Source organism: Zalophus californianus, chromosome 1, assembly GCF_009762305.2.
Source record: "Zalophus californianus isolate mZalCal1 chromosome 1, mZalCal1.pri.v2, whole genome shotgun sequence".
NCBI lineage: Eukaryota > Metazoa > Chordata > Mammalia > Carnivora > Otariidae > Zalophus > Zalophus californianus.
In genome coordinates, this window is record NC_045595.1 from 4,400,564 (window position 1) to 4,421,276 (window position 20,713).

The window sequence follows — 20,713 nt, forward strand, 5'->3', positions numbered from 1 at the left end:
TGGGTAAAAGGGTTAATTCCCAGGTACGAGGAAACTTCCATTAAACGAGAGGAAGAGACTAAGTTGGTTTCTTTTCGTGTTTGTATCCTTGAGTCCTTGGTGGGACCTTTTCAACAAATAGCGACTGACATGTTAATTTGGGAAACCTCTCTCTGCTGACTCAGGTGTTTTTCAAAACCTAAGAGGATGTGCCTCCCGCCCCTGCACCGGCCACGCAGGTTTTCCCTGAGCAGCAGGCGGGCTGGTCTGTTACCTGCGGGGAGGCTGGTACTGGCGGGGCCGCGGGGGCCTGGGCTGCCGCTGAGGGACACAGAGTCACAGAAGCTGGCGAATCGGATCCACCCTCTGAATTCTGCATGCTCAGTTCTAAAGAAAGGCGGGAGAGAGATTGAGTGGAGCAGGGTTGCCATCACGAAACCCCAAGAGGCAACGTCAGACACGCACAAGATTGGTGAGTGGTTATTACCTAGTCTTCAAAATTCAAATGTATAAGGAGGACAGGGAAACAGGGGGCCCAGCTGCTCCTAGAAAGAGAGGGGGTGGGGCAGGAAATGCTTTTCCCAATATAAAACCAAAACTCGGCTCTGCAGGCACTTCTCAATGGCAGGCTGGGACAACTAACTCCTTCTCCCCTGGCCAGGCTGATCCGGCTGAACGACTTCCCAGCGCTCAGACAACTGTTTACTCCTTTATCCAGCAAATCACAAGCTCTTGATGGATGCCTGCCATCTGGGGAGATACTGTACCCCAAACGACAAGGGCGTTCTCCTAGAGCAGGGCTTTTTTCCCCCTCAGCACTGGGGACCGCCAGGGCCGGATCGTTCTTCATGTGGACCCCGGCATCCCTGACCTCTGCTCATTAGATGCCCAGAGCGCCGCTCTCCCCGCCCTGCCCCGCCGTCATGACAACCAAAAATATCTCCAGACACTGTCCAAGGGAGGAAAAAGGCGATACACAGTGGAAGTAAAGAAGCATTTTATCTTGGGCTGGATAGGAGCGCTGCCTTCTGTTCCCAGAGACCCTTGCCTATGAGAAAGCATAAAAGTGTATTTCTTTGCCACCAGATGCATATATCTTTCAAATAGGTAGTTTAAAAATTCTATATAGAAAGACTCATTTCATTTTTTTAAAGATTTTATTTATTTATTTGAGAGAGAGTGAGAGAGCAAAAGCAGGGGGCGTGGCAGAGGGAGAGGGTGAAGCGGACTCCCTGCTGAGCAGCGAGCCTGATACAGTGCTCGATTCAAGGACACTGAGATCATGACTGAGCCACTCAGGTGCCCCAAAAAAGACTCACTTCATACCAGGACAGCGCGGCAGATGATACAAAAAAATCATTCCATGAAAATGCTCAAGGGCAAACGGTCTTCACTCTTTAAGAACCGGCTGCTCTTGGCATTTGAGAAGCTGTTAAATATGCGAACTGCAGAGAGTGGGTGGCTCTGTGGGCAGGTGCACCCCCGTCCTGTGCACGTCCCCCCAACTGTCAAGTGGAGTCTCCCCACTTCTGCTTCATGGGGAGGCCTGAGCAGCACGGCGCACACCACACACTGCAGTGCCCAGGACGGACTGCCAGAAGTTTACATATGCTTCCCCAGCCCAGGAACTCCCACCTCTCACAACGAGGGAAGAAAGCAGAGAGCAGCGTGTGGGTGTTTATCTCTGAGTGTTGGCTTAACCCCATCTTCACCGATGAGGAATATTCTAGGACTCAGCCCATTCCTCTCCCAAAGCCTTTGGTACCATGAGAGCCACTGGATGGAACTGTGGATGTGTTGCCTGTGCCTGTGGTGGGTTCCCGGTTCCCGGACTCAGTCCTTACCACTAGATGTCCTCAGAGCCACGCGGGGACTGGCATCCCCTACTTTCTTCTCTTTTAGGGAAGGAGGAGATGGAGAATTTCCAATGTATATTTTCTGGGTCTCCAACTCTCTGCCTTTCTGATAATTCCCTGACCTTTGGAATTATTCTGTAGGAAGTTGCTTAATCGAGGTCTTATTTACAATTTTCCCCAATGTTGGAACCAGTCATCTGCACCCCACACACCACTTTTTTCCAATCTGAAGCCAGGAAGTGGGTCACTTCGGTGGTAGTGGGAGGAAATCGCTGGACTAGGGCTCTTTGTGGAGAGAATCCACTGGTCACAGAGTGGGAAAGCTGACTCAGAGGCCAGTTCCTTGTTCACAGGCAGAAATAATTGTGCTCCAAAGTCTAAGTCTTATTAAAACCAGGGGAGCCCGTGAGAGCGTGAGGCTCGACAGCGAGCCCATGCTTGGCTCACTGTGGCCAGAATGCAACTTCCAGAATGCAAGTTATTCAAGATCATGCCAGGTTTTCACACGAATGTGTTTCCTAGTTTAACACACTGTTTGCCATGTGCTGTTTGTCACACTGTTTAGTGCACGGTGTTTAGGCCAAGGGTCGCCAAAGCTTTTCTGCCAAGGACCAGAGACTTTTGGGTACATCTGGTCCTATTACAACTACTAGACTTTGCTGTCCTGGCACAAGAGTGGCTCGCTCACACACACACACACACACACACACACACACACACACACACACAGAATGATCCTGGTTGTGTTCTAATAAGACTTCATTTAGAAAAAAGAAAAGGTGACAGGCCAGGTTTGGCCTGTAGACCATAGCTGCTGGTCCTTGGTTAGTATAATTTGGGTTTGCTGAAGTGATGTGGGTTTGGAAGATGGGTAGAAAAATGTCACTGTCTGGATCAAAACCTTGAGGTCCAGGGGCCCTGGATCCAGTGCGGAGTCCTTGTGGCCACATCTCCCCAACATGACAGAACTGGAGGCGCCACAAGGGATGACCCAAACTGTCAGAGGAGGATGAAGCTGCCGGCATTTAAAGACAAATGGAATTATCATCTGGTCTGAAATGACAGCAGTGCTCCTGAAGGTTATAAAAGTCACAAATAAAATCGCCAAATCCTGGAAACTCAGGAGCCAGTTACAGCCCTTGAAACTGAAGACAGGAGTTTGGGCACAAGGGACAAGTCACTCTGGGGAGTTGTAGTGGGTGGAACAGTGACCCCCAAAACTCATGGCCACTCAGAATCTCTGAATGTGACCTTCTCTGGAAAGAGTGTCTTCGCAGACATAATCAAGGTAAGGATCAAGAAGAGGTCATACTGGAGTAGGGTGGCCCCGAAATCCAAGGACTATGTTCTTGTTACAGACAGAATGGGACACGCAGGGAAGAAGGCCATGTGATGATGGAAGCAGAAAGGTGGGATGCAGCAACATGCCAAGGAAGCCAAGATGGGTGGGGCCACCAGAAACCGGAGGAGGCAGAAAGGATCCTTCCCTAGAGGTAGCACAGCCCGCCGACACCTTCTGGTCTCCAGAACTGTGAGAGGACAAGTTTCAGTTGTTCCAAGCCACCCAGTCTGTGGTACTTAGAACGGTAGCCCCCGGGAACTCATGCAGGGATCCATATTATGAGCAGCACAGCTGGGACAAAAGCATCCCATGCAATGGCTTCTGGGTAGTGCTTCAGTGCTGTGCACAACCTGGGCAGTTGATAAATATTTATCAAATGAATAAATACTTCAGTGTCTCCTTAGTATTACAGCCCATACCGAATTATACAAAATGATATATAGTGTTTCAGATAGTGAGAGTCTATATAAAGTTCCAGGACATTTACAGTCTACCTCGTTATTTTAAGGATGTGTAGGACTATTCTGGGAAATGTAATGACCTTTTGAGACTGACTGTTCTACTCCCCCTGAACACATCCCTTAATGTTAGCATCAGACAGACAGATGACAGACACCATGTGGGCCAGCCTGGCTGCTCCAGTATGTCGAGGGCATGAAATCCTTCCCTACCCATCTAAGATAACCAAGGTCATACGTTGCATATAAGCTGGTCCAGTTTCCTGAATTTTGTTTCTCTGAATTTCTTTTTATTTGGGTCTGTTAATCAAGGACTCCTAACACATCAAAGTTAAGGTTTTTAAGAAAATTGTTTATTAAGAGGTATGCAACAGCACTGGCTTTCAGTAATGGTGGAGCAGATTGGATGGACTAACCCTCCTGCAGATAACAGTTAAAAAATCTCGACAAAATATTAAAACACACAACACTTACACACACACACCCACACACACACCTATTTAAAGACATTGGGGGGTGATCAAAGCAGGCAGACATTGCCCGGGAGTCCAACCTTGAAAGACCTCTGTCACAGTCAGACCAGTGATTCTGAATTTTTGCCAGGGGCATGCCCCGGTCCATGAATGCTTAGGTGGCAGAAAGCAGCAATCTGGTTGTCTTGAAGTGTGAGAGGAGACAGTTCAGAATATTAGGGGGAAGTCCTGGAAGAGAGAGAGCCACAGAGGGGGAAAGCCCCGAGATCTGCCAAGAGTCTATCCAAATCTTTAGCCAACTGACTAACCTACACTTGTGTGGGGAAGACACTAGGGGTTTGGGAGAAAAACCAGCAGCTCAAAGATGAACAAACTTAGAGGAGATTTCAGCTGCTGCTGAAAAAGATATACTTGCATGAGGGGCAGGGTTTGAGTCTAGCCAAGATAAACACTAGCAGGAGGAACACAACAGAATCCAGAAATTCTACAACATAGCATTCATGATATCCAGGACCCAATAAAGACCATGAACTAGGAGAAGAAATAGCTACGACCCATGCTCAAGAAAAAGAAGGGAGGAGTCAGTTATAACCGAACCATGAGAATCCAGGTGGTACAGATAAAGCAGCTCCTAAAAATATGTCCAAGAACTTAAAGGAAGTGATATGCACAATAAATGAACATATAGGAATCTCAATGGGGGAGGACAAACTATTAAAAAAACAAGTAGAAATTCTGTAGCTGAAAAGTGCAATAACTAAAATGGAAATTTCACCAACTACACTTAACAGCTGATTAGAAATGGCAGAAGGAAGAGTTAGTGAACTTGAAGAGAGATCAATGGAACCCAATCTGAAGAACTAAGAGGGGAAAAACTGGAGAAAAACGAACAGAATATGCAATCTAACATATATGTCACTGAAATCCCAAAAGAAAAGGAGAGAATGGGAGAGGAAAAAGATATATCTCTTAAATTTGGTGAAAGACATCAACTTACAGATCCAAGAATTTCAACAAAGCCCAAGAATGATAAATGCAAAGGAAACCAACTTAGATGCGTCATATTTAAACTGCTAAAATTAAAAAAAGAAAAAGAAAATCTTGAAAGCAGCCAGAGAAAAACTACATATTATATTAAAAGGAACAATAGCATGGATAACTGACTTCCATCAGTGACAATGGTGACCAGAAGACAATGGGATGACGTATTTAAAGTGCTGGGGGAAAGCTGTCAACCTAGAATTCCATATCCAGCAAAACTATTCTTAAAAGAAAGGTGGGACAAAGACATTTTATGGTAAACAAAACTTGAGAAATTTTGTGGCCTACACTATGAGAAACACAAAAGCAAGTTCTTCAGGGTGAAGGGAATTAACACCAGACGGTAAACTTGGATCTACAAGAAGGAATAAAGATCACTTGAAATTAGGGCGCCTGGGTGGCTCAGTCGTTGAGTGTCTGCCTTCGGCTCAGGTCATGATCCCGGGGTCCTGGGATCGGGTCCCACATCGGGCTCCCTGCTCCGCGGGAAGCCTGCTTCTCCCTCTCCCACTCCCCCTGCTTGTGTTCCTGCTCTCTCTGTCTCTGTCTCTGTCAAATAAATAAATAAAATCTTAAAAAAAAAATCACTTGAAATTAGAAATATGTGGGTAATTACAAAAGACTGTATTTTTCCCTTCTTTTCTCTTAATTTCTTTAAAATACATCTATTTAACAAAAAATTATAACACTCTATTGTGTGTTTTTGTAACATATGTAGCAGTAATCTATGCAACAATAATAGCACAAAGGAATGGGGAGGGGTAAATGGAATTAGACATGCAAGGTTCTTGTATTTTACAACATGTAGTAGTCTTATTTGTGATAAGTTATGTAATCTCTAAGGTAATCTCTAAAAAAAAAAAAAACCCAAAATATATAGCTTAAAAATTAACGAAGTTACAAGTAAATGAAATGCTAAACATATTTGTCCTCAAAAAAGGCAGCTAATGAAGAACAAAGGAACAAAATCCAGATGAAACAAATAGCAAAATGGCTTTCCTAATTCAGATACATTAATAATTACATTAAGTGTAAAAAGATTAAACATTTGAATGAAAAGACAGAAATGGTCAACTTCAATTAAAAAAAAACAAACCAAGATTCCATGATATGCTGCCTTTTTAAAAGAAACCCTCTTTTTATTTTTAATTTTTTGAAAGATTTTATTTATTTGAAATAAATAAAATTTGAAAAGAGATTTGAAAGAGAGAGGAGTGCATGCAAGCGGGGTGGGGGGTGCTGGGGTAGAGGGCAGAGAGAGAGGGAAAGGGAGAATCCCAAGCAGACTCCACACTTAGAACAGAGTCCCCATGTGGGACTCGATGCCATGACCCTGAAATCATGACCTGAACTGAAACCAAGAGTTGGATGCTCAACCGACTGAGCCACCAAGGCACCCTGAAACACTCATTAAATACAAAGGCACACATGGATTAAATACAAAGGCACACATGGGTGGAAAGTAATAGAATGGAAAAAGATATACCATGCAAACTCTAATTAAGCTGGAGTGGCTGTAATAATGAGACAAAATTCCTTCAAGACAAGGAACATGACTAGAGATAATGAGGGAGGGACATTCCATCCTGATAAATTGATAATGACATAATCGTTATAGAAGGTGTATGCACCTAGTAGTATAGCTTCAAAATACACAAAGGAAAAATTAACAGTACTAAACTAAAGGAACAAATAGACAAAGAGTCACAGCTGGAGATTTTAGACACTCTTCTCTCAGTAATTTTGATAGAAACTAAACAAAAACACCAGGAAGGATTTATCTGGGTGACACTATCCACCACAGTGGTCTGACATTTATAGAGCGCAACAACCCAAACCTGCACGTTCTTTTCAAATGTACAAGGAATATTCACTAAGATGGGTCATATTCTGGGCCACAAAACAAGTCTCAATACGTTTCAAAAGACTGAATTATACAGAGCATATATGTATTTTGACAACAAGAGAATAAATTAGAGGTCAGTAAGATGTCCAGAAAAATGCTAAATATTTAGAAAATTTAAGATACACCTCTAAAATAACCCATAGGCAAAGAATAAACCATAAAAGAAATTAGAAAATATTTTGAACTGAATAATAATGAAAACACCATATATCAAAATTTAGGGATGTATCTAAAGCAGTGCTTAGAGGGAAATGTTTAGCTTTATAAACAAATTAGGAAGAATGGTTTAAAAGTCAATCATTTAAGTTTTCAGCCTTAGGAAGCTATATAAAGACAAGCAAATTAAACTTAAGCAGAAAAAAGGAAATAATAATAATAAAAAAAGAAATAAAACTGCACAAACCATGGAGAAAATGAACAGAACCAAAATTTCCCCCAAACTGAAATTTCTTTGAGAAAGAAATGAACTATAAAAGCCACGAAAAGACATGGAGGAAACATAAATTCATACTATTAGGTAAAAGTAAATCCATATGTGCTGTATGATTCTAACAATATGACAATTCTGGAAAAGGAAAAACTATGGAGACGGTAAAAAGATCAGTGGTTGCCAGAGGTTTAAGGGGAAGGAGGGATGAATCGGTGGAGCACAGAGGATTTTTCGGGTAGAGAAATTACTCAGTGTGATACTATTAATGGTGGACACACGTCATTATACATCTGTCCAAACCCAGAGAATGTACAACATTATGAGGGAACCCTGATGTCAGTTATGGACTTTGGGTGATGACGATGTGTCATGTCAGTGCAGGTCTCAACTACAAATGAACGATTCTGGTGGGGTATGTTGATAAAGGGGGACGCTAGGCATGTGTGAGGGCAGAGAGTACACAGAAAATCTCTGTACTTCCTTTCAATTTTGCTGTGAGCCTAAAACTGCTCTAAAAAAGATAAAGTCTGGGGCGCCTGGGTGGCTCAGTTGTTAAGCGTCTGCCTTCAGCTCAGGTCGTGAACCCGGGGTCCTGGGATCGGGTCCCACATTAGGCTCCTTGCTCAGCCAGGAGCCTGCTTCTCCCTCTGCCTGCTTGTGCGCTCCCTCTCTCTGTGTCACATAAATAAATAAAATCTTAAAATAAAAATAAAAATAAAAATAAAAATAAAAAAGATAAAGTCTTAGAAAAAAGATTGAAAACTCCCTATAAAAGACTGATAAGAGAAAGAAAAAAAACCCCAAACTGCCAATATAAAAAATGAAATGAGATATACCATTACAAATCTTATAGAACCCCAAATCATAAGGAACGCTTATGAACAGCTTTAGCCAATAAATTCACCAACTTAGATCAAATGAACATTTTTGGGGGAAAAACACAACATACCAAAACTGACACAAGACGAAATAGAAAATGTGAATGGCATATTAGCAAAGAAATTGAATATGTTATTGAAAGCCTCTTCACAAAGAAAACTTCAGGCACAGAGCCTTTCACTGTTAAATGTATAAAACACTGAAAAAGGAATTAATACACAAATTTCATCAGAAAATACAGAAAGGAATACTTCACTCATTTTAGGAGGTCATCAAAACCCTGATGCCACAACTTGATAAAGATATTACAAGAGAAGTATTTAGAACAATGTCTCTCATGAACATGTATGCAAAAATGATACAAAATATTAATAAATCAAAGCCAGCAATATAAAACTAATAACCCATACTTACATTTTCAACTGCTTTTTTTCCCTAATGAAGCCCCAGCTCCTTTCCTCCTCAAATGATTTTTGACAAAGGTGTCAAAGCAACTCAATAGAGAAAGGAAAGTTGTTTAAATAAATGATATATCCACATGGGAAGAAGAAAAAAAATGAACTTCAATCCCTAGCCTATACCACACACAAAAATGATTTTAAATTAGATCATAGACTTACACATAACTAAAACTATAAAACTTCTAGGAGAAAACATAGGGGCATAGGCAAGAGTTTCTTAGACAGAATACAGAAAGTAATAAGTACGACCAAAGAACTCGATAAATTAGATTTGTGAAAACTGAAAACTTCTGTTCATTAAAAGACTTCAAGAACACAAATCAGGGGTGCCTGGCTGTCTTAGTTGGAGGAGCATGTGACTCTTGATCTTGGGGTCATTAGTTCGAGCCCCATGTCAGGTATAGAGATTACTTAAAAAAAATAAAAATAAATAAATAAACAAATATTTTATTCATTTATTTGAGAGAGGGAGCAGAACAAGAGAGAGAGAGCACAAGCAGGGGGAGAAGCAGAGGGAGAGGGAGATGCTGACTCCCTGCTGAGCAGAAAGCCAGACTCGGGGCTCGATCCCAGGACTCTGGAATCACAACCTGAGCCAAAAGTAGATGCTTAACCGACCGAGCCACCCAGGTGCCCCTAAATAAATAAACTTCTTAACAACATCACACAAATCAGTAAGCCACGGTCTGGGCTTTGCAAAAAATATTTGCAAAACATGTACCTGACAAAAGGCTTTTATCCACAATATGTAAAAAGCTCCTACAATTGAATAATAAAAAGACAACCTAATGGGCAAAAGACTTTAACAGGCTCTTCACAAAGATACCCAGATGCCCAACAAGTATATGAAATGGTGCTCAACAGTGTTAGTCACTAGGGAAATGCAAATTAAAACCACAATGAGATACCAGTAAACCCTTGCTAGAATGGCTAAAATAAAAGTCTCGCAACAACCAATGTTGTAAGCACAGGGAGAAATCGTATCTCTCACACACTTGTGGGAATGTAAAATGATACAATCATGTCAGAAAAAAGGTTTGACAGTTTTCTAGAAAGTTAAGCCCACCTTTTAGCCCAGAATTCCTCACCGAGGTGTTCATCCAGGAAATATGGAAACACATCTCCAAAAAAAAAAAAAAAAAAAAAACCCAAAAAACCTGTACACCCAGGTTTACAGCAGTTTTATTCACAACAGCCAAAAAGTGCAAAAACCCAAATGCCCCTAATCAGGAGAGGAGATGAGAAATTGTAGATTGTACTAAGTTAAAGATGCAGATTGTAATCCCTAAAGCAACCACTTAAAAAAAAATACAAGAGATGCGGCTAAAAAGCTAATAGAGGAGTACTCCCTAGGTATTATTAATACAAAAGGATGAACTCCGATATACACAACCCCCAGGTGAATCTCCAAGTCATTACACTGAGTGAAAGAAGCTGTATCCAAAAGAGTACAATGATGTAGAACAGACAAAACTAACCCAAGGTTTAAAAGAAAAATCAGATCAGTGTAGAGGGGGCAGGAACCGAGGGGAAATGGACAGGCAGGAACTTTCCAGGGAGGTGGACGGACACATTCTCCATGAGAACAGGGTGTGCATTCCATGGAATACCCATTTGTCAATATTAGACAGTCAAGATTTGTGCATCTACGGTATGTAAATTTTAACCTGAAAAACTGTAAAAATATAATCATGGAGTGGAGGGTTAGGGGCGTGTGGGTATAAGGGGCACAAGATGGCAGAGTAACGATCACTGTACAGCCCGGTGACAGCTGCACCCGGTTCATTATACTGTGTGTTGATTTTGTAGATGTTTGAATTTTCCATACCAAAAAGTTAAATAAAAAACCCACCTGGCAAACAGTTTGCAGCTCCAAAGGGTAAGTGCCAGCATATTTTATCACTGCCTTCCTTCACAAGCTCTGGTTTGCTATGCTAGCAGCCCTTGGAGATGAAAACAGTAGGTTGGGTGGTCCCTCTAGAAAGTGTGAGGCTGGATCTGAGTGACCCCTCCACCTGGCAGAACAGGGGCCAGCCAGTAGGGGAAGCGAGAGGGCTGGCCCCGCGGATAAGGGCACCAACCAGCCACATTCAGTGGGAAGTTTGGGAATCCCTAAATTCTGCTGGTCAGGCTCCTCGTTGACGGCAGTCCCCTGAGACCCCCTAGACACACTCTCGTAGGTCTATGTGCGGGTCTGCGCTTCTGCTGTGAACTTGAACTTCAACAGGAACTGGGTGGGAATCATTCAGTGACTGTCCTCCCCGCTTGCTCGATCAGCTTCATTTGTCCTCTCTCCTGTTTCTCTGCCCAAGGCCAGGGCCTGAGCATTCTTTCCCTGACTCCCTTCATCTGTGGCCACTCTTGACTGGGTCCCAGGGGCCTCAGGATGGCCAATAAAAAGGAGAGAGGCCTCGAATACGAGCCATTGCCCAGCTTGGTGAGGTTGGCCCCAAGCTCCCGTAGCTCAGAAACACACCCAGTGTGTTGTTTGTAAGCCTAGCACGTTTCATTGGCCATCTGGTCCCAGATGAAGACACACTTGAGGAATGAAGTGGGCAAGCGAGGCTTCACTGGATCGTGGGGAAGGCACAGTGGACCCGGGGACGCTGCTGGGGACACTCAGCAGGGGGAGCTGGTGCGAGGTGTCGTGCCCCGCCCCCCCCCCACAGTGTAAGTGAGGGGCAATGGCGAGGATCACACCCGATGAATGGATCTGCCCGGGGCACAAAGGGAAGAGGCTTCTGTTTACAGGAAAAATACTCCGGTTGCCTAGTAACCAGTAATGACAGGAAAGGAAACGCAGAAAAAGCTGAGGGCAGTTCTGGGCCCTGCTCCTGGCTGGGCGCTGACTCACCGCGACCTGAAGCAATCTCATTTCTATTCCTGTTCCTCCATATGCCGAGCAGAGGGGTCACCTGCCTTACATAGGTCTCATGGTATTTGGAAAACATCTTGTCATCTTCTCAGTAAGGAGCAAAGAGCAAGCACAGCGGGTTTTAGTTACCTTCGTTCTGATTGGCCAGTTAACTTCCGCTTTGGGGAGACACATGGCCTTTTCCTTTTCCTTTGGGGAAAGACGCATGGCCTCCTCAAAGCTAGCGGTTCATGCTCTCCTGGCGCGGGGCGGCACCTGGATGGCACCAGGCTCCCTTGGCCCCCGAGAAAGCAATTCCTATTTTCCCCATGAACAAGAAGCGACAAGTCCAGAATGCTCTCAGAGAGTACCAGTTGTCCCAAACCCCGGCGTCTGCCCGGATGCTTGTGCTGACATTCCAAGTGGCGTTATGGTGACCAGAAAAATCATGTCCATTTGCTTCTCTTGAATCCCCTTCCCTTTGAGTGCAAGGTCTACGGAGCAGGTGATGCGAGCTTTAGATTCTGTCCGCACTGTGCCTGCTGGCCTGCGGCTGGGGCTTGGCCCTCAGGATAGCCCTGCTCAGCGCCAGGCCCTGAAAGGAGACTCGTATGTTTGGAGAACTTAATGTCCATCTCCTCCTTGCTGAAAAGTGTCTTCATTAACACTGCACAATGGTAGAAACCACATCCTTTCCTGCTCTTGGATCGCTGCCAAGGCACCCACCAGTGGGCACCGAGGCAGGGCTCCCAGCCCGGGCACTGCTAACATCAGGCCAGGTTGTTCTCTGTAGGGAGGGGCATCCTGGGCACTGTGGGGTGCTGATCAGCGTCTCTGGCCCCCACCCACCGCACGCCAGGAACCGCCCTCGGCCCGGAGTCTCTGAACACTGGCGAATGTCCCCCAGGGGACAGAATTGCCCTGACTGAGAGCCCCTACTCTAAGTGGGGTGCAATGTCTGAGAAATGAGCTAGACAGACAGGCCTTGAGTGAAAGGGACGTGCAGGCAGGTGAGGAACAGGAAGGATAATAGAGGGCATTGCAGTCTGCACGATGGGGGCTGGAACTAGAGGCTGAAAAGGCCGGGCCCTGGAAAGCCTACCCACCGTTTCTAGGAGCATCAAGTCTCAACTTCCAGCAAGGGCGGCCCATTATTCCCTCTTTGCCAAAGCCATCTGGGTACCCTGTCATTCCTTAATTTTTCACTTTTTTTTTTCTTTTGCAGCAATGGACTTGGAAGGATCGGAGCTGGCTCCGAGCTACTCTGGAATAAAGTATCTACAGAATTCAAATTCCTTTTTCTGTTGGTAAGAACTGGGCTTCCGTTCCTGTTTTCTTCTCAGTGGCCAAGCATTTGCTCGCTCTCCAGCAGAGGAGCAGGCCTGAGCCCTGGAAGTTGGCCGTCTGCAGGGCTCCAGCCAGGACGCGGGGGTGGGGGGTGAGGCCCCCTGAAGCTGCAGGCTCCTGTCCTCCTTGGTGGGACAGGCTACTCTGATCTCAAAGGACAGTGGCCTTTCCCCCCATCATAATGGGGCAACGCCCGCTTACTTTCCTCTTAAAGAGACATGATTTGACTATTACTTTAAAAAACTGTCCAAACAAAGGTATGGGTTACCTCGGCTCACATGTGGTCTGATTTTAGTTGCCACTTACAATGTCATGGATTCAGGAGGGAAACGTGAATTAAAAAACCACCCAGCCTCCACCAACATTTTCACCCAGTGAATATGCTTTTGGCAGGCAACCCCATTCCACCGCTTATCTGTAATCGCTTAAATGCCACCAGACTTGGTCTCTAACAAATCCAAACGGCAACTTCTTTCCCTCAAACTTGCCACTTCTTCTGTGTTTCCTAAGCCACTGGACTAGTTCAAGTCACCAGGCATCTCCCTTGGCTGCCGGGCCACGTCTAAGTGGTGATCCAGCCCTGATGTCTCCTCCAGGGACCACCTCCCAGTGACCTAGGGCGACCCCTGCCTCCTCCTCGCACGCTGGAGCACTACATGTTCTAAATCAAGGACTACTGGGAGTCTCACTACTGAGAGGGTGGGTGGTATGTGGAACATTCTGGTGACAAGGGTCTGGGGTCCCTGAGAAGGTTGAGTATGGTGCACCACATGGTTCCAGGCGTGCCCTTCACACTAACGAGGCAGCTCAGCCTGCTCTGGATGATCCAGACCTTCTGACATGAAGGCTGTCTACTCAAGAGCTTGTCTGAGAGCCCTGCTCTGTGGAGCGCATCCCAGGAACTGCCACCTGGCTCCCTTCCTGTTTCCCGGCCCGCCATTGCATCTCCGCTCCATCACGGAAAACACCCAGCAGGCTTCATCACATAAATACAGCAGACACAAGTTCGGAACAAATACTAAGGTGGCCGTCACACCGAACGGGCACAGACTGGGGACTCGGACACAACTGAGTTCAGATCTTAGTTCCGTCACTTGCTGTGGACGTGGCTGTGGCCTCAGTTTCCTTATCTGACAAAGGGGTGGGGAGGGTGACGCGCAGCGATGGGCTGGACCCCGGCCGGTGCCTGATAAATAAAATACGACCTAGTGGGAAGGAGTAAGAGGAGCGAGAACCCCAAGGACAGCTGCAGTGGCAGAAGCCAGCAATGCAATTCAGCATTAATTGTACCCCCGACTCTGGGCAAAGCAGGCTACACGTGGGACCTTTCTTAACTCTTCAGGAAGCGAGTCCCTTATCATCCTCATTTTATTTTCATTTTTAAAAATGTTCTTATTTAAGTCATCTCTACCCCCAACATGGGGCTCGAACTCACAACCCCGAGATCAAGAGTCCCACACTCCACCGACTGAGCCTATCACCCTCATTTTAGAAACAACGACAGACAGACTGAGACTCAGAGAGGTCAAAGTTTATGCCACTCAGTAACTGGAAGGGACCTGTTGATAATGGCCCCGACGACACTCTTCCCTCCATCTTGCCCCCCTGCCCAGCTGGGCATGTTCCCTGCCCCTGGAGACCGAGGTCATCTGCTGTGCATCTTGCTGGAAAGCATGGCTCTCCGCCCTCTTCCAGCCTCACACGCTCCTCGGTCCACGCGCCCTGTCCCCTCGGGCACGCTCAGTCCTCTGAGCCCTCCCCACTCTGCCTCTGCTTTGTATACACTTCCGCAGGCACTCCATGGAGAAAGCCAGGCTTCCTCTCACTTTGGGGGCAGTGTTTAAATGGGATGGTTACCCAACCCCTCGGGCACCCCCAGTTCGATCCAAGTGGAACGCTATGTGCCGGGCTCCGAGCCCAGGCCTGCGGGACCGAGGGCCTGAGTGTGGGCCACGGTGTTGTGCAGCCTGCGCCAAATACATGTCTCTGCAGAATGGAGGGTGGCCGGCGTGGCTACAGTGGTCCCGACCGGCAGTGAGAAGGTGGCTGGCGGCCATTCTGGCACGGAGGGCCACTGGAGGCTGGGACTGGTGTCCCTGCGATGGTGAGGACAGGGCCGACGGCGCCTGCCAGGATGGGGTGGATGTGACGCCGCAGAGCAGGGCTGAGGCTAGCCTGGAGAGTGCTGAGGCCCTCAAAGAACCCCCCCCCCCCCCCCCCCCCGCCATGACAGCTAGAGCAGGAGGATGGCTGGGTTAGGGAGCACAGAGCCGCCACCAGCAGCTTCAGACCGGACCTAAGTAGCACTGGGCACAGCGATTAAAACCTGCCATTCCCCTGCCATCCTGTCCCCCCGGCATCTCGTGCAGGCTCCCCGGCCTCGGCCCTGTGGTCGCTGGAGCTGGATCATTTTTGGCTGTGGGGTGCTGTCCAGGGCCCTGTGGGGGGCTGAGCAGCATCCTGGCTTCCACCCGCTTGATGCCAGGAGCACCCCCAGTTGTGAAAACCAAATGCCCCTGAGGGGACAAAGTCAGCGGTGGGTGAGATGCGCTGCTTTGCCTCTTCTGGAACTGCTCATAAACTATAACCTGCATGGCAACCCAAGTTCCCAGGAGATTTGTATGCACACTAAAGTTTGAGAAGCCCTGCTCTGAATCACCATTTCTCGCCCTCCCCACTCCAGACATTTGGGGCCAGACTGTTCTCTGTGGGGTGTCCCGGGGCACTGTGGGGAGCGGGGAGCAGCATCCCTGGCCCCACCTACTCCACGCCTGGAGCACCCGCTCCTCAGTCACAACAACCAAACATGACACCACCCAGTGTTCCCTGAGGGTCAGTCACCCCCTTTGAGAACCACTGGTCTAACGCCACGTCCTCGCTAAACCTGGTATTTCTAGACTAACCAAGCCATTCTCCACGCTCGCTGCTCTGGGTTCTGCTCTCTCTCTCCCAGTTGTGCACGTTTGGCTCCTGGACCAGCCGGTCCTCCAGAAAACCAAGCCTTCAGAGCGCCCCCTACAGCCTGAGGGAGAAGGAGCAAGGTGGGGCCCCGGGGCCAGCCAGGAGCTCCCTCCTCCAGGGCATCTGCCGGATTTTGAGCCTGCTGACCCCACCCTGCACTGGACGGTCCTGCCTCGTGACAAGGGCACTTCCGATTCCCGGGAATGGCCAATAAGCACAAGCAATGGGCAGGACCTGCACGGCTGACTCAGGCAAAGAGGCTGGCTTTTCTCCCGCTGCCAACATCACGCCCAGGGCCTTTCCAACTGACCCCCCGTTCCTCTCTGGTCACCCCTTACTCCGGAGTTTCAAAAGCAGAGAAAGAGCCGAGCTGAAATCACGAGCTTCACCTAACATAGCAGCACTGGAGGGGCCCTTGCGGATCAGCCAGGCCCGCTGGGACCCAAAGATGTTAAACGCTTTGCCCAAGCTGCAAGGCCTGATGGGGGGGGGGGGGGGTAGGGCGGTATCTCTGTGGGGACATTTTTTAAATGATCCCCTTAAAGAAAATGTTTAAATGAGGCTACAATTCCTGAAAAATGACTTGCCTAAACTGGAACTGGATATAAACTCATTTCCTGGAATGCGGAGTAGCATTTTGGAGGGACTGATCTTTCTCGGCACAAAACTGATCTCCAGCTATCCTGCTGCTACAGGTTACAGGAAGAATCCTGTATTCTCCTTAATCTTCTGGGGAATCCTTGTGTAAGTCAGAACTTACTCATTTTGATTCCACGAACACGTGATGTAACTGAATCTTAGTTATTACACCTCATAGGGCTGGTGGCTAACAAGCTTGCCATATATATATATATATATATACACACACATATATATGACTTGCTTTTATTTGCTCTAGAACACAAATGACATCCCATTATACGTTCTGGCTGCAAAACAAAGTTGGGAAGCTTGTTCAGATACTTAACACCGTCCTGAGCCATTAGTTGGAATGCAGGCACGAAAGTGCCACGGACATTTTCTTGGGGCATTCGGCTACAGAGTGAACTGCCCTGAAAAAAAAAAAAAAAACCCAATCGGTACAACTAAAGCGAATCTCACCACGGAGCTGTGTGACCGCGAGCGCTGTGTTCTGATATAGGCGGTACTGGTACGGATGCTGCTGCCTTAGTCAGATTGCATTCGAGAGAGACGAACAAGGCAGGATCAAGTCCCTGCCAAAAACCTGCACTGAGTAACACTGCCCAGTTTATAGCACTGGTGGGTGGGCGGGGCGCGGAGGGCGGTGCAGAGAGCGCGGGGGGGGGGGGGGGGGGGGCGGGGGATGTGTCACTGGCTTTGAATGAAGTTCAGGGGCAGTGTTTACCCAAGCAACCAGCCCTGGTAAACAATCGCTATCTCTGGCCCGCTAAGGAGGAGGTGGGGAGTGACACTGTTTTGCCAGAATCCTCCCAGTGGCTGCAAAGTGCCCGTCGTCAGGGTGAGGGTGTCCCACTCCTGGTAGTGGGGACACACCTGCTTCCCCAAGAAGCGTAATATGCACGTTTCCCCTGAGGGTCACCTGTGTTCCCAACTTCTTAACAAGAATAGCAAGGAACATAAAAAACCAGAAGACTCTGGGTCCAGTCTCCATTGCCAGCCAAGCTCATGCGTGGATACTGTTTTCACGTGTGGCCCACTGGGTTCAAGTCCTGGCTTTTCTGATATTCTCCAGTGGCCGCAAGGAAAACGTCATGCAGGGCAGGTTGGCCAGGTAATGATTTTACAAACAAGAGGAATTCGATCAAAAAAGAAATCCCACTTAAGACTGGAATAAGTCTCCAGCGGAGAGCAGTCTACGACATAGTCAAACGGCTGAAAGTTGTTTTTTTTTCCCCCTTCCATCAGCTCCTCTTGCTTTATACAGGATGAGATGTCAAAATGACAGCACGCTTTCTGCCAAGGAGACCCCAGGTGGACCCAGGTCTACCTGTCGTGGCAAAGCAAACTCAAACATAATTTCATCAGAGAAAAATATATGCAGATGTTCAATTAAAACCTGGAGCCCGCAGTCCTGGCGCTCTTTGCAGGCCCTCATTGTTTGCTGAGTAACAACGGTTGCCAGGGACAACGCAGTCCACTCCCGTCTCTAAGAGCCTGTTGCTGGGCAACAACAAGAATACTTCCCAAACCAAACAATGTCATCCCCGGAGCAATCCCCTCTATCTCACATTAACCAGATCTAAAAAAAAAAACCCTCCCAAATATGTAATCTATTATTTTCAGAAGCCCTAAGAGAAAGGCAAATAATCTCTTCTCTATAGTAACCAAGGGGGAAACAGTTTACCATATTTGTTCTGAAATAACAAAACCCAAGAAGGACCAACTCTCCCCACGGTCAGCATCATAGCAGGGACTTCTACAATCCTTCCTGGTGCCGGGAGGAGAAAGTGCCTTTTTCTCCAAGAGGAAAGAATTTATTTATCATCGGGCAAACAATGTGGGATATTCATAGCTGCACACGGGTTTTCTGGGCAGGGATTATACAAACTAAAACAAACTGGGGATTGAACTATTTGAAAAAGATGTAAGAACAGAGGAGTAGATACCTAGTTTAAAAGACTTTTGAGAATGTCATGTGTGCAGATAAATAGGTTGCAAACCAAATCGTTGACTCAGCATTAGAAATGCCTCCTGGGACTTTGCGGGAAGGAACCCAGAGCATCTGGCGTCCCTGTGCCTGCTCTTCCTGCCCACTCAGCAAGAGGAAGAGGAAGAGGAAGCCAGGCCTGGGAAGCACAGGGACACACAGCCCTGGAAAGAGGTGACAGAGAGGTCCCTAGTGTCGGCCAATCTTGTCCCACAGAGGAAAAAAAAACAAGCTGACCTCAAAGCCAACCCAGCCTTGGCTGTGTCCAGAGCAGTTTGGGCTTTGGAACTTGGAAGAAGACAGCACTCCATCTTACAAGGGGAGGGCAGAGTTCTAAGGGGATGGTCTTATTTGGGGGTGGGGAGCATGGCCAAGGATCTTAAAACATGTTGGCAGAATGGGAAGCACGTGGCTCTAGTCACAGTGGGTCCACATTTCAGGTTATAAAGGCACCTGGCACTAACAGGTTTGTGCGTGATTAAGGCATACCTTGTAACAAAACCCGCTTGGCCTTTGAGACAGACATGACTGACACAAAGAAACGTTGTTTTCATAAGACAGCATCTAGGAGATGCTCTTAGAAGCAGGTTGGAATGGATGTGTCTCCTTGAGAATAAGAGGAGGCAGATTCCACACTGTTAAAATCTGAACCAGTGAGATGTAGGATTTGAAGCCAGACTCTTGGGCCATTAACATGTGGCAAAGCGGTAATGGTGATCTCCAGCCTGGAGATGAGACCACCAGTAGCCCTGCTCCCACTGCCTAGGGAACACTGCCAATTCGGCCTGGACACCCTATCTGAAGGGAGGCTCTGACACACAGCTGTAAGGGTCCCACCTGCCATCTCTGGAAAGAGGATTGACACGGATGGCAGTCCTCCATGCATTATTCATTGATCTCAGTAAAAAATATTGAGTGCCTAGCATGCGCCAGGCATTGCCCAGTAACCAAAACAGACAAAATTCCCTTCCCTTATGGAGCTTATATTCTAGTAGGTGGTGGGGGTGTGTGGGGAGTGATAGAAATCATAAATAAAATAAGAAAATCTATAGTATGGGCGCCTGGGTGGCTCAGTTGGTTAAGCGACTGCCTTCGGCTCGGGTCATGATCCCGGAGTCCCGGGATCAAGTCCCACATCGGGCTCCCTGCTCGGCGGGGAGTCTGCTTCTCCCTCTGACCCTCTTCCCTCTTGTGCTCTCTATCTCTCATTCTCTCTCTCTCAAATAAATAAATAAAATCTTAAAAAAAAAAAGAAAGGGTTTTCCTTAAAAAAAAAAAAAAGAAAGAAAATCTATACTATGTCAGATGGTGCCAGATGCCAGGGGGGAAACAAAGGAGAGGCAGGGAGTATTGGGGTGAGGTGGGGTTGCAGTTTTTACAGGATTGCTGAATGCCTCCCTGAGAAGATTCATGAAGGACACAAGGAAAGTGAGGGACGAGCCATTCAGATATCTGGGGAAAGAGCATTCCTGTGCAGGGAAGAGCCAGTGCAAAGGCCCTGAGATGGGACTGTGCCTGGATCGTGACCCGAGCTGAGCGAGCCAGGAGACGAGAAGGAGGGGAAAAGGCCCACCCAATCACACAGGCTCCAGCTTTTGCTCGGAGTTAAGTGGAAGGGATCAAGGGTTTCAGCCTGGGGATGACCTGAACTGACTTTGTTTTAACCAGGTCATTCTGGCTGCTAGGTTGAGAAGAGGCAAAGAAGGAAAGGGATGGAAATAGAGAGGGCAGTTAGGGGGTAATGTGATGATCAGGTGAGAGAGGGTGACGTGGCCGAGCCTGGATGACAGCAGCAGAGGGGTGCAGAGCAGTAAGAATCTGGATAAATACTGGGGGCGGAATCAGTAGGAGTTACTAATGGGTTGGATGTGGAGCGGGAGAAAAAGGAGTCAAGAGTCAAGAGTGGCTCAAAGATTTTTGGCAAGTGAAAGGATGAGAGCAGGAAACTTGCAGGAGAAGCAGGCCTGGGGAGCACTCAGAAGTGGAGTTTTAAAGGTGTGAGGTGTGAGAGGCTCTTAGACACTAAGTTGGGATGCTGAAAAAGTCAGCAGATACATACGTGAGGGCCTGAGGGGCAAGGCTGGAGCCAGGGGTGCA

At 47.2% G+C, this 20,713-nt stretch overlaps 1 protein-coding gene across 12 annotated transcripts in view; it reads right to left on the bottom strand.

The window, feature by feature from the left end:
- Positions 1-20,713, bottom strand: part of RFX2 (regulatory factor X2) — a 94,740-nt gene that overhangs the window by 44,168 nt on the left and 29,859 nt on the right. For 2 of the 12 annotated variants that reach the window (XM_027583645.2, XM_027583646.2), the window contains exons 1-2: positions 12,786-13,460; positions 254-366 (exon numbers count right to left, since the gene is read on the bottom strand). Coding sequence is in view for 8 of the 12 variants with exons in the window: in XM_027583637.2 (XP_027439438.1) it covers positions 254-366; positions 11,680-11,776 (210 nt within the window). In the remaining 4 variants the exon portion in view is untranslated. Of the gene's footprint in view, positions 1-253; positions 367-10,677; positions 10,707-11,679; positions 12,736-12,785; positions 13,466-17,088; positions 17,179-20,713 lie in introns of those variants that run through there. The other 10 variants (XM_027583637.2, XM_027583635.2, XM_027583641.2 and 7 more) reach the window with 8 other exon arrangements.